The sequence below is a fragment of the Aquarana catesbeiana genome, linkage group LG04, assembly GCF_042186555.1.
Source record: "Aquarana catesbeiana isolate 2022-GZ linkage group LG04, ASM4218655v1, whole genome shotgun sequence".
Taxonomy (NCBI): Eukaryota; Metazoa; Chordata; class Amphibia; order Anura; family Ranidae; genus Aquarana; species Aquarana catesbeiana.
In genome coordinates, this window is record NC_133327.1 from 24,194,450 (window position 1) to 24,207,129 (window position 12,680).

The following is a 12,680-nucleotide window of genomic DNA, read 5'->3' on the forward strand; positions in this document are numbered from 1 at the left end:
AGGTTTGTGCAATTTTTGGAATATTATATGGGATGATGGCAATGACACATCCAACTATTTGAGTCAGTCAATGATATTCTTTAGCTTTCAATGGGGTTGCCTCCCGCAGCTAATTACTGGGATCCCCCACTGGAGTTCATGCATGTATTCACAAATGGTCCCATTCGTTAGTGTGAATGGAGCCTAATAAATACTGAAGCTCCAATAGAGCTCCAATGGATGGCAGGCCCAGGGTGGAATATTGAACCATAGAGAAAACAGACAAACTAGGCCTGCACAAAATGAAACTCTTGGGCTGGTACACTTGGCTTTTATATCTGACAAAACAATATCAATCAAGTTAGACATCTGGTATGTTGTACACATTACTATATGCATAGATAATATGCATCCATAAGGCTACACTCTAAGATAATCACTGATATCCAAAAAAAAAAACAGCCACCAATGGCTACAAGAAGGTTTTTTGACTACTCCTAAACTTACCAATCTGATGTTTGATTACAGATTAGCTATGGAGCTATGGATTCAGTCTTTATTAATAAGTTCCGGTTTCCCTCATTTTACCGGACAGTCCCTGATGAGAGACATCAGTTTAATGCCATCATCCTTCTACTGAAACATTTTGGCTGGAATTGGGTGGGCATTGTGTCTTCACAGGACCATGATAGTGAAAGAGTCATTACAGAGCTGAATAGTCTACTGATGCAGAATGAGATCTGTGTTGCGTTTGCTATCACTCTCAATGAACATATTGCACCTTCTCATAATTTGAAAACTTTGTACAGAATTTTACAAGCTACCAGCAGTGTTATAATAATTTATGGTACTGCAGAAAGCACATATATTTACGATGTCATTCATTTTACTTCCAAGGAAAGGAACATTTTCATATTGTTTGGGACTTTTCAGATATATGTTAACTTAAAAATCGGCATTACTCTTAATGGTTCTCTGATGATCAGTTTGCACAGCGGGAACATTCCAGGACTGAAGGATTACCTGCTCAATGTGAACCCTGAGAAATATCCTGACAACCCCATATTACTGAATGTTTGGAGACAACAATTCTCCTGTGTGCCTGAATCTCTTCTGAATTTCTCAGAATTTACAGAACTTCCTTGTGGAGAGTCTCATAGTTTTCAATCTGTGGATCTATTTAAATATGATGTGGAAAGGTTCCGCTTCTCTTTCAATGTGTACGCTGCAGTTTACACTCTGGCACATGCTCTGCATGATACATATTTATACAAGGAAGGGAATGTCTTTAAATCAGAAATCTCCAACCGGCAGATGTGGCAGGTAGGGCATATGTTTGGTGGAATATCACACTACAATCTCCTTGCTAGGTTTTATATTCTTAAAACCTCCTATTGATCCTTTGTATTCCAGATATACAAAATACGCCCCCCCCCCCCCCATCAACATAACCTCTTCCCATCTCCATATCCCCAGTTATTCCCAAAACGTAGATTTCAGGTATGGATAGGATATTTGCTAGTGTCAAGACAGCATGCAAGCACTGAAATATGCAGCAAATAAACATTACTCAGCCTGCAGTGTATCAGCCGTGGTAAAAGTATTAGCAATTTGGGTACCACATGCATGAGAAAACATGCAACTCTACACCACAGACAATGACACTTCCATTCTCATCCTGCATTTTCTATGGGATTTCATTGAGAAAATGTGCCTGTCAAAAAGCATAGGATTTTTTTACTGAAAAAGCCAGATGCTATCTCCCTTGCTATGGAGGGACACCCCACTTGTGTAAGTGGGGGAACATTTGCAAGCATTTGCAGAAGCATGGCGATGGCTATTATGTAATGTATTCATCCATTGTATGATTGCTCTCGTTTGCAAGTAATCATGCCAGTTCTAGAGGATGAAGGGTTCTGAGGTTCTGCTTAAGCCTTGTTACTTTTTCAAAGCCAAGCGATGAGGTTCTTCTAATAGTGAAATGTCAAAGGGAGCAAGCACATGGAGTAGTGGCATTTCAGGAGTGTGTTTTTTTTTTATTTTCTGGCATCATAGGACAAAAGTATACTACCTAAATACCCCAATCTGTGTTTCTTCTCTCCAGAGGTTCTTTTACTTGAAGTGAAGGATGGGCATTTTTGGTTTGTGGTCTGGGCCCTGACCCACAAGTCCAGGTTTTCCCTGGCTTGGGTGGTGCCCCAAGCAGTTTGGTGTGCACACGTGCCCCCTTCTCTGTCCAGGGCCATCCATACATGCGACAGACGCCCTCCCTGACGGCCTGTCCACAAATCCAGAAAGGTTGATGATGGTCTTTTTTTGGGCCTTTTTAAGGGTGCCTATTTGGAGGTACCTGAACAAGCTGCTGCTCAGGTCTTTTCAGCATCTGGAGCACAATGCATCTCTGATAATGTACTCTCTGGAGAGGTTGAATGGTTCTTATTCCATAGCGTTTGGCATTGGTGCCAGCATTGGGCACCTGGGCCTGCTCCTGGACATGGTCCTGGTGAAGCTGGCTCTTTCTAAAAAAGATGCAATCAGGTGTCATCTTTTATTCGGAATGCTAAGGTACCTCTTAAATAATCTTGGCATGAGAAGATTGTGGAAGAATGTTGCCTTGTATGAGACAGTGTGTTTTCCAGAACTATACAACAGAATGTTCAGTTGGCATGGGGCAGGAGGAGGCTCCAATGTCCTTACATTCCAGTGATTATGGTCTAGACTGGTGGATGTCTCCCCTAAAGTTGGAGACAGAGAGATCTTTTCTCACTTTTCCAGGACATCCAGGACATTAAGAGACTGGATAGATAGCAGTTGATCCTTCGCAACATCGTGGGATCAGTTCTGAAATAGGTATTTTTTCTACTGTACAGTTCTTCCATATCTGCATTCACAGGATCTGGGTGAAAAAAAAGCTGGGGTTTATCATTACACCAGCTTGCCCCAGGAGAAAATGGTATTGTGGTCTTCCTCTCTTCCTTACATTTGCTGGCTTGGACAGCAGGGCTATTGAAGAGATTGAGTTGAGAGATGGGGAAGTGCCTGATTCAGTCATCCTTATGCTTTTTAGACCTAGGATAGCTGCTTTGGGGGAAGATTTTCCACATGTTAGGGGACTCCTGTGTTGTATGATATAAGGCTATGATGCTCATCCTCACAAATTTGTTGGAGGACAGATTTTTGTTTTTCTCCAGTTGGAGTGGATACAAACCAGTCCTTGACCTTCACATTTCTAAGACCAATTACTTCTTATTGCTTAGGGGGCATTGTTGCACTTTTCTCATCTACCACTAGGTGTCTGGGAACTTGGTGGTATTAGAAATGAGAAGGGCAACCCAAGGTCAGGTTATGAGTATATGGGGTGTCTCAGCCAATGGGGGGGGGGGTTCTTGAATCCCTCGGGCTGGTGGGAGAGCCTATATATTGGGTGAGGTCGGGTGATCTATGTTCTGTGCCACCTGGATGGCTGTCTGGGTGGACATGTGTCGTATGCCCCGGGCTACTAGGTCAGGGATTGGGCCTATCCCAGGGGCATCTGGCTGCCAGGCTGTGTGAGGGCCTATCCAGAAGTATTAGGGCAGTGCAGGGTTGGGACTGTGGGTTGCAGTGCAGCCAAAAGTGACTGTTCTGTCGGCTGGAGTACCTGTCAAATGGTCGGAGGTGGAAGCTGTCGCCACAAAGGGACCAACCACCTTTACCAGGGACCACAGTGAGTAACTGAATAAAGTACCGGAACCATATTCTCACCGAACGGACACGGTGGAGAATCGGGAAACTTCAGGCAGTGATCAAGTCAGGGACCCAACCCGCGGAGGAGACGCTTGCAGGGCAACCTTGTAAGTCAAGCCAGGGACCTCACCGGTTAGCAGGGGTGAAGCATGAGAAGTATCTGGAGTGCCAAGCTAGGGACCCAGCAGAGAAGCAGGGGTGATGCTTGAGGGAGATACCAACCTTGGAGGAGCTCAAGGGATTCAGATTTAGTGAATCAGAGGGTCTAGTGAGAGACCGGGAGCTCAGTGTTGAAGAACTACAAGAGGCAGTTGTAGTGGATCTGAAAGGACGTTACGTTTTGAGTTAGGAACTGTTAAAGACTGGTACCATACGAGGAGACAATATTCCTGCATGTGCAGAAGTGACGCTTTGCTGGGGCCTTTCCCTGCATGGCTGTCCTCCTACTGAAGTCTCAGTCTGCCAATTGAATCTATAACTACTTAAAGCGGAGTTCCATCCAAATGGAACTTCCGCTTTAAGTGAAGGTGACCCCCTGACATGCCACATTTGGCATGTCATTTTTTTGGGGGGTGGGGATGGGAGCGGAAACCCTCTTTTTAGAGGTTTTCCGCTCCCACTTCCTCCTGGCACTCCGCAGCGCTGGAAGGGAGATCAACTCTCCCCCCTCCCTCTCGGCAATCATCTGGGACACGTCACAGGTCCCAGATGATTGCCCGGCCAGTCACAGCACACAGTGCGGCTCGCTCAATGCGTGCCCAGCTGTGAAGCCACAGCTGTGCGCCCACAGTGCCAATTCCGGCGTCGCAGAGAGGAGGGGAGACGAGCGGACCCTGGGACAGGTAAGTGTCCGATTATTAAAAATCAGCAGCTGCAATATTTGTAGCTGCTGACTTTTATTTTTTTCATCGGAACTCCGCTTTAAGAGTCAAAAAAAAAATTGTTTTTTTTTAAGCGGAACTCTGCTTTAAGTGTGTCCTGGCCCTAACCCTCTTTCCCCAAAAAAGACAAAAAGGACTGTCAAAAGAAATACTTATATCCAAGAAGTGTCTGGCGCCCAATGACTTTCACCATCTTTGCACCCACTACGCCTCACAACCCACTACATATTGAAGGATGTCAGCTATCTTTGGCTTTGGAGGTCCTCATTAGACTGGACGAGGCCGGAGACCTTGTTACATTAGTGTTATGCTAAAAATGTACATAATTAATTAATTTCTCCAACTAGCTATAAAATCATTACTGAATCCTGTGATGTCATGTGGCGAGTGGATTGAACCACAGCACCCAGTGGGAGACCAAACATCCAACATACCTGGAAGTGTGTTGGCTGTTGAGTTTCTGCAACTTTAGCATACATTTACAGTAAATCAACCCCTGACAGAGAAGTACAGTGCCTTGAAAAAAGTACTCATGCCCCTTGAAATTTTCCACATTTTGTCTAGTTCCAGCCAAAAACATAACTGTATTTTATTGGGATTTTATGTGATAGACCAACACAAAGTGGCACATTATTGTGAAGTGGAAGGAAAATGGCAAATGGATTTTAATTTTTTTTTACAAATAAATACCTAAAAATTGTGGCGTGCATTTGTATTCAGCCCCCTTTATTCTGATACCCCTAACTAAAACCCAGTGGAACCAATTGCCTTCAGAAGTCACCTAATTAGTAAATAAAGTCCACCTGTGTGTAATTTAATCTCAGTATAAATACAGCTGTTCTGTGGAGCCCTTAGAGCTTTGTTAGAAAACCTTAGTGAACAAACAACATCATGAAGGCCAAGGAATACACCAGACAAGTCAGGGATAAAGTAGTGGAGAAGTTTAAAGCAGGGTTAGGTTATAAAAAAAATTTCCTAAGCTTTGAACGTCTCACAGAGCACTGTTACATCCATCATCCGAAAATGGAAAGAGTATGGCACAACTGCAAACCTACCAAGACATGGCCATCCACCTAAACTGGCAGGCTGGGCAAGGAGAGCATTAATCAGAGAAGCAGCCAAGAGGCCCATGGTAACTCTGGAGGAGCTGCAGATATCCAAAGTTCAGGTTGGAGAATCTGTCCACAGGACAACTTTTAGTTGTGCACTCCACAAATCTGGCCTTTATGGAAGAGTGTCAAGAAGAAAGCCATTGTTGAAAGAAAGCCATAAGAAGTCCCGTTTGCAGTTTGCAAGAAGCCATGTGGAGGACACAGCAAACGTGAAAGAAGTTGCTCTGGTCAGATGAGACCAAAATTGAACCTTTTGGCCTAAAAGCAAAACACTATGTGTAGTGGAAAACTAACACTGCACATAACCCTGAACACACCATCCCCACCATGAAACATTGTGGTGGCAGCATCATGTTGTGGGGATGCTTTTCTTCAGCAGGGACAGGGAAGCTGGTCAGAGTTGATCGGAAGATGGATGGAGCCAAATACAGGGCAATCTTAGAAGAAAACCTGTTAGAGTCTGCCAATTACTTGCGACTGGGGTGGAAGTTCACCTTTCAGCAGGACAATGACCTTAAATATACAGCCAGAGCTACAATGGAATGGTTTAGATCAAAGCATATTCATGTGTTATGCCCCGTACACACGATCGGATTTTCCGACGGAAAATGTGTGATAGGACCTTGTTGTCGGAAATTCCAACCGTGTGTAGGCTCCATCACACATTTTCCATCGGATTTTCCGACACACAAAGTTTGAGAGCAGGTTATAAAATTTTCAGACAACAAAATCCATTGTCGGAAATTCCGATAGTGTGTACACAAATCCGACGGACAAAGTGCCACACATGCTCAGAATAAATAAAGAGATGAAAGCTATTGGCCACTGCCCCGTTTATAGTCCCGACGTACGTGTTTTACGTCACCACGTTTAGAATGATCGGATTTTCCGACAACTTTGTGTGACCGTGTGTATGCAAGACAAGTTTGAGCCAACATCCGTCGGAAAAAATCCTAGGATTTTGTTGTCGGAATGTCCGAACAAAGTCCGACCGTGTGTACGGGGCATTAGAATGGCCCAGTCAAAGTTCAGACCTAAATCCAATTGAGAATCTGTGGCAAGATTTGAAGATTGCTGTTCACAGATGCTTTCCATCCAATCTGACAGAGCTTGAGCTATTTTGCAAAGAAAAATGGGCAAAAATGTCACTCTCTAAATGTGCAAAGCTGGTAGAGACATTCCCAAAAAGACTTGAAGCTGTAATTGTAGCGAAAGGTAGTTCTACAGGGGGGTTGAATACAAATGCACACCACACTTTTGACATATTTATTTGTAAAAACTTTTGAAAACCATTTATCATTTTCCTTCTACGTCACAATTATGTGCTACTTTGTGTTGGTCTATCATTTCAAGGAGTATGAATACTTTTTCAAGGCACTGTAAGTGTGCACAATCTTTTCACACTGGCATAATCTTTAAAAATGGTGATCGGGTATCTTTAAAAACTGTTCATTTACATATACAGCATTTATTATTTAATCATTTTTCCCTTTAGATTATCAGGTATCTAAGGAGAGTGCATATTATAACCAAAGGAGGAGAGGAGATACAGTTCAATGAAGGAAAAGTTTCACCCAGGTTTGACCTAATAAACATCATCTTTACACCTAATAAATCCTTCTCAATGGTTAAAGTTGGATATTTCCACTATGATGCAGAAGAATTTAAATTTAAAATTAATAGGAAAATGATTCAGTGGCATCCCAGGTTCTCCAAGGTATCTAGAACAGTGCTTTTTAACCTTTTTCAGTCAAGGCACCCTTTAGAACTGTGCACAATCCCGAGGCACGCCAGTCTGGGGCCTCGTTCACACCAGGAGGTGTGTCAGAGCACTCACTTTTTTGCGTGTTCATGCACGTCACATTTTTCTAATGAGTGCAAACGTACAGGCATTTGCTAGATGCATGGGGATATCATTAAAAAATATTGACACCCATGTGCAACTGCAGAAGGCAGCACATTTTTGTGTGGTACAGGAAAACATGCGATTTCGCACATGTTATCTCACTGTACCTGGAGTGAAGAAGCCCTCAAATATAGCCCGTGTGGCACAGTTCAGTGATCTTAGACTGTAACTCTTCTCCCTCCAAATTCCCCCTTCCAGGACAAACCCCCCCAGCACACAATCCCCCCTCCTAGCACAAACCCCCCAAATCCCCCCTCTTATCACAACCTCCCCCCCAAATACCTTCTTCTAGCACAAACCCCCACCCCAACCCCCCCACCTCTTAGCACAACCCCCAAATCCCCCTCCTAGCACAAATGTGGCTTGTGCTCTCTTCTTCCCCCACCTCCTCTTCCTCCTCCCTCTACCCTCACCCGCCATTTCTGCTGTCTGTACAGGAGCAGTGTGGGGAGGAGATGGGGCAGTAGTCAAATCCTGCACATTAGGATAAGAGTGCTACTTTGTGTTAACTCCCATGTTATGCGACTCTGCAAGGAGAGAGAGCACAGCTCACATGGCTCTCTCCTCCTTCTCCCTGCAGCTACAGTATGTGAATAGCTATGTGAACTATTGCCGGCAAAGCAGAAAGCTGTAGTGCCACCTGACATGTCTTTAACAACCAATGATGTCATCAGTTGGTAGGATGTGGGCGGACGGCCAGAACAGCTTTCTACTTTGTCAGCAATAGTTCACACTGAAAACGTTTATAATGATAGGATGCAAAAAGCAACAACATAAAATGAACCAGATAGTAAACATGATAAATATAACATGCCACATACAGTAGGGTAAGAGGCTCACCATAGCATATATACAGGATATAAATGTGCATTAACTAAGTTAATCATTTATTTCCTTTTCTCATTATGAAGAATGCACCAGGAGGAACAGAAAAGTAAATCTCTTTTGTTGCAATAGAAGTGCTTCTGCTAGGTTAAATGTGGATAACGAAAAAAAGAAATAAAAAAAAGCACCTTAAGAATATCAGGATACTATCAGAAGTGATAAATCACTGAGATTCTGCACATCTGTATGTCAGAAACCATGAATCAGACTGAGACAGAAGTACAGTCAAATCACACTTGTTTAATAATAATAAAAAAAGGTAAACAGAGTAAACATAGTCAAAACAGCCAGAGTTCAGGAACCGGAATGGATAGTCAGACAAGCCAAAACATCAGGGAGCCAGAGAACAGTGTAGTAGAACAGCAAGCAGGATCTGAAGCCAGAAGGAATGTCAGCCAAGTAAGTCTTTAACAGGAACACAGGAGAGCGTCTCTAGAGATGTGACCAAGGCAAAGGCAGAGATCATCCTTACTGGACGGCTTAAGTAGGCAGGACTGACGAGCAGGATATCATCAACAGGTGAGTCACTGTGGAGAGATAGGAGCTGGCAATTAGCCAACAGCTGAGTGGCCAGCTTTGAGAAGGAAGGGCTGAGCCCAGCCCTAACAGTCTACTCCAGACTCTGACTCCTCTTTTCTCTCTCTGTTTTCCATCCTCTCTCGTCCCTTTATTTTTTTTTTCATCTCTCACATCCAACCATCTGCAAAAAGTCCAATACTAATCCAATCATCTATCACGATGAACACTGATCCAGTTGACTCAAAAATGATGATTCATGCCAATGATTTTCTCCCAATGGACTATCATTGCAGCTTACAGCTCTTTGTATAGCTGCTGAATACAATGGGGCCATGTCCATTTTGGTCAATGACCTCAGCCAGTATAACTAGTCCCTTATTTTACAGTCAATAGTCAGCCAGGGAATCCTCTAGTTGGCAAGTGAATGGGGAAGTGTTATATGTTGTTAGAACACAGCTGCCCACCAGTATCCTAGCAAACACTGAGAGCTCTGAGTAAGAAAATGTCACATTTAGAAGAAGGTATTAATGTCACCACTAAATCAATGACTACAACACATCCAGAGGTTCAATTTGGCAAGACCTCGTGCACAGTCAAGTGCACAGTACTGTGCAAAAGTTTTAGGCAGGTGTGAAGAAATGCTGTAAAGTAAGAAGGCTTTCAAAATATTATTTATTTTTATAAATTTATTTTTAACAATTCACAAAATCCAAAGTGAGCGAACAGAAGAAAAATCTAAACCAAATCAATATTTGGTGTAACTATCCTTCAACTTCAAACCAGCAACAATTCACTTTCACAACCACTTGCACACTTTGTACACGTGCACAAAGTTAGGGATTTTGTAGGATCAGAGTCAGGGGTATGATTAACCAATTATATCTAGCCGTTGTTAATGATCATCAATGTTGTACATAGGAAACAGAAAGAACCGTGTAGGAGGCTTAAAACTGGTTAAGGAACAGCCAAACTCTGCTACTAAGGTGAGGTTGTAGAGGACAGTTTATACACTATGGCAAGACTGAGCACAGCAACAAGACACAAGGTAGTTATACTGTGTCAGCAAGGTCTCTTCCATGCAATAATTTCAAAGTAGACCGAGGTTTCAAGATGTGCTGTTCAAGCTCTTTTGAAGAAGCACAAAAAAACTGGCGATGTTGAAGATTGTAGATGTAGTGGTTGGTCAAAGAAACTTAATACAGCAGATGAAAGACACATCATGATTACATCCCTTCAACATCGGAAAATGTTCAACAGTGCCATCAGCACAGAACAAGCAGAAACCAGTGGGACCCAGATACACCCACCTACTGTCCGGAGGAGTCTAGCCAGAAGTGGTGTTCATGATGGTAAAAATGCCATACTTTCGACATGGAAACAAGGCTAAGCAACTCAACTATGCATAAAGACATAGGACCTGGGGTGCAGAAAAATGGCAGCAGGTGCTCTGGACTGATGAGTCAAAATATTTGGCTGTGGCGGCAGGGAGTTTGTTCACAGAAGGGCTGGTACATTAATGAGTGTCTGCAGGCAATAATGAAGCATTGTGAAGGTCCCTTCAAAGTTTGGGGCTGCATTTCTACAAGTGGAGTTGGAGATTTGGTCAGGATTAATGGTGTCCTCAATGTGGAGAAATTACACACCTGAGAAACTATTCAGACGGAAGCGTAGAGATACGTCCCAATGCCTCAGATGTAAAGGAAATCCTGCTAATTTAATATATAGGTTATGGAGATGCCCTAAATTCCATCGCTACTGGCATGGGGTTGTATCTATGATTAATAACCTCTTTGGGACCAGGCTGTCTCCAGAGTCGCACAGATGTCTTTTGAGCATCCTGGATCATTCCCAATAATGGTACCAATAATAAGGAGCCTATTTCGGGCCGTAAGCTTATAGCACAAAAACAGGTATCCCCATATCCACCAGTAATGGTGGAATGGGAAACACAAATAAGGGAAACCTTAATTAAAGAAAAAAATGTCTTTTTACATAGAGGTTGTATAGGGAAATTTGAAAAGATATGGAGAAGGTGGTCTAAAATTTTGGATGGATGATGAGATGGGAGTAGATAAATCTATGACCAATAGGAAGAGAGAAGGGGGGGAAACTTTGGAGTTTATTTTGGGTTTTTTTTTTTTTGGGGGGGGGGTTCTGTGTGTTATGTATTTTTAATTTGTATATGGCTTGTATGTTGTGTGTATTGTTTGTGTATAAAAGCAATAAAAAGATAAAAAGATGATCTGATTTAAAAAAAAATGTTGAGAAATAGAGGCAGATACTAACCAATCATGCCATACCATCAGGGAGGCGTGTGATTGGCCCCAAATTTATTATGCAGCAGGAGAATGACCCCAAACATAAAACCATTGTCATTAAGAACTATCTTCAGCGTAAAGAAGAACAAGGAGTCCTGGAAGTAATGGTCTCAACATCATGGAGTCTGGGATCACTTGGAGACAGAAAGATTTGAGGCACCCTACATCCACAGAAGTGCTTAGTTCTATAATATGTTTGGAACAACCAACCTGCTCAGTTCCTTCAAAAACTGTGTGCCTAGAAGAACTGATGCTGATCTGAAGGCAAAGGGTGGTCACACCAAATGTTGATTTAGTTTGATTTGATTTGCATTTCTCTTCTAGTCATTTACTTTCCATTTTGTTGATTGATAAGAATAAACTATTAACATTTCTATTTCTGAAAGCATTCTTCATTTACAGCATTTTTTCACACCTGCCTAAAACTTTTTCACAGTAGTGTATGTTTGTTTTTTATGCAAGCACAGAAGTAAAATTGTTTCTTTGAGTGCTTTGCACACTAAAAAGGGTTTCTTTCACAATTAAAGTGGTTGTAAAGGCTAAAGATTTTTTTACATTTACACATTCTATGCAGAAAGGTAAAAAAATCTGTGTGCTGTTCCCCCCTCAGCCCCCCCCAATACTCACTTGAGCCCCATCTTGATCAAGCAATGTGCATTGGAGCCTTGGCTGTCCCAGGTCTCTCTCTCCTCATTGGCTGAGACACAGAAGCTGGAGCCAGAGGCATAGCTTGAAGCTTGTGGGCCCGATGCAAAAGTTGACCTGGGCCCCTCCCACTACTTCCAACGTGTGCAGATACATCCACCGCACGCCAAGATACTCAAAGTGGCTTAAGAGTTTTGAGTTCCCAGAGTTCCTCTTTACATCAGAGGACAGGGATTACCACTGGAGAATCAGAGGACAGGGATCACCGCTGGAGAATTAGAGGACAGGGACCCCTAGCAGGTCACTTGGCAGAGCTCCTTTCCCATCCCAGCACTGTATACAGCCCCCCCCCCCCCACACTACACAGGGCTAAAATCACATTCCATTACACACAGTCTGTCAGTCTTCACAGGGTGTATCTGGCTTTTATGTTGCCCTTCTGACCTGTGAAATTCTCTGGTTGGAACGGCAGTGTAGTTGCAGTAGGCAGGTACATCCTGTGCAGATCATGGCTAACTGGCTGTATTGTAAAGGAATGTGATTTCAGCCCTGCGGAGGAGGAACAGTATAGAGTGCTGTAATGGGAAAGGAGCTCAGCAGCCGGGCATAGCATGCACAGCGGAGGGGGTGGTCAGGGGGCTTTGGGGGGGGCAACTTAGATCTGAGAGGGCAAAGCCATGTGACACAAGATCTGGAGCATGCAGCCCTT

The 12,680-nt window shown here is 43.2% G+C and overlaps 1 protein-coding gene across 1 annotated transcript in view; it reads left to right on the forward strand.

The window, feature by feature from the left end:
- The first annotated feature begins 522 nt into the window (after window positions 1-522).
- LOC141141132 (vomeronasal type-2 receptor 26-like) overlaps window positions 523-12,680 on the forward strand; it is a 32,498-nt gene continuing 20,340 nt past the window's right edge. The window contains exons 1-2 of the mRNA XM_073628837.1: window positions 523-1,302; window positions 7,194-7,415. Of these exons, the coding sequence (XP_073484938.1) occupies window positions 523-1,302; window positions 7,194-7,415 (1,002 nt within the window). The remainder of the gene's footprint in view (window positions 1,303-7,193; window positions 7,416-12,680) is intronic.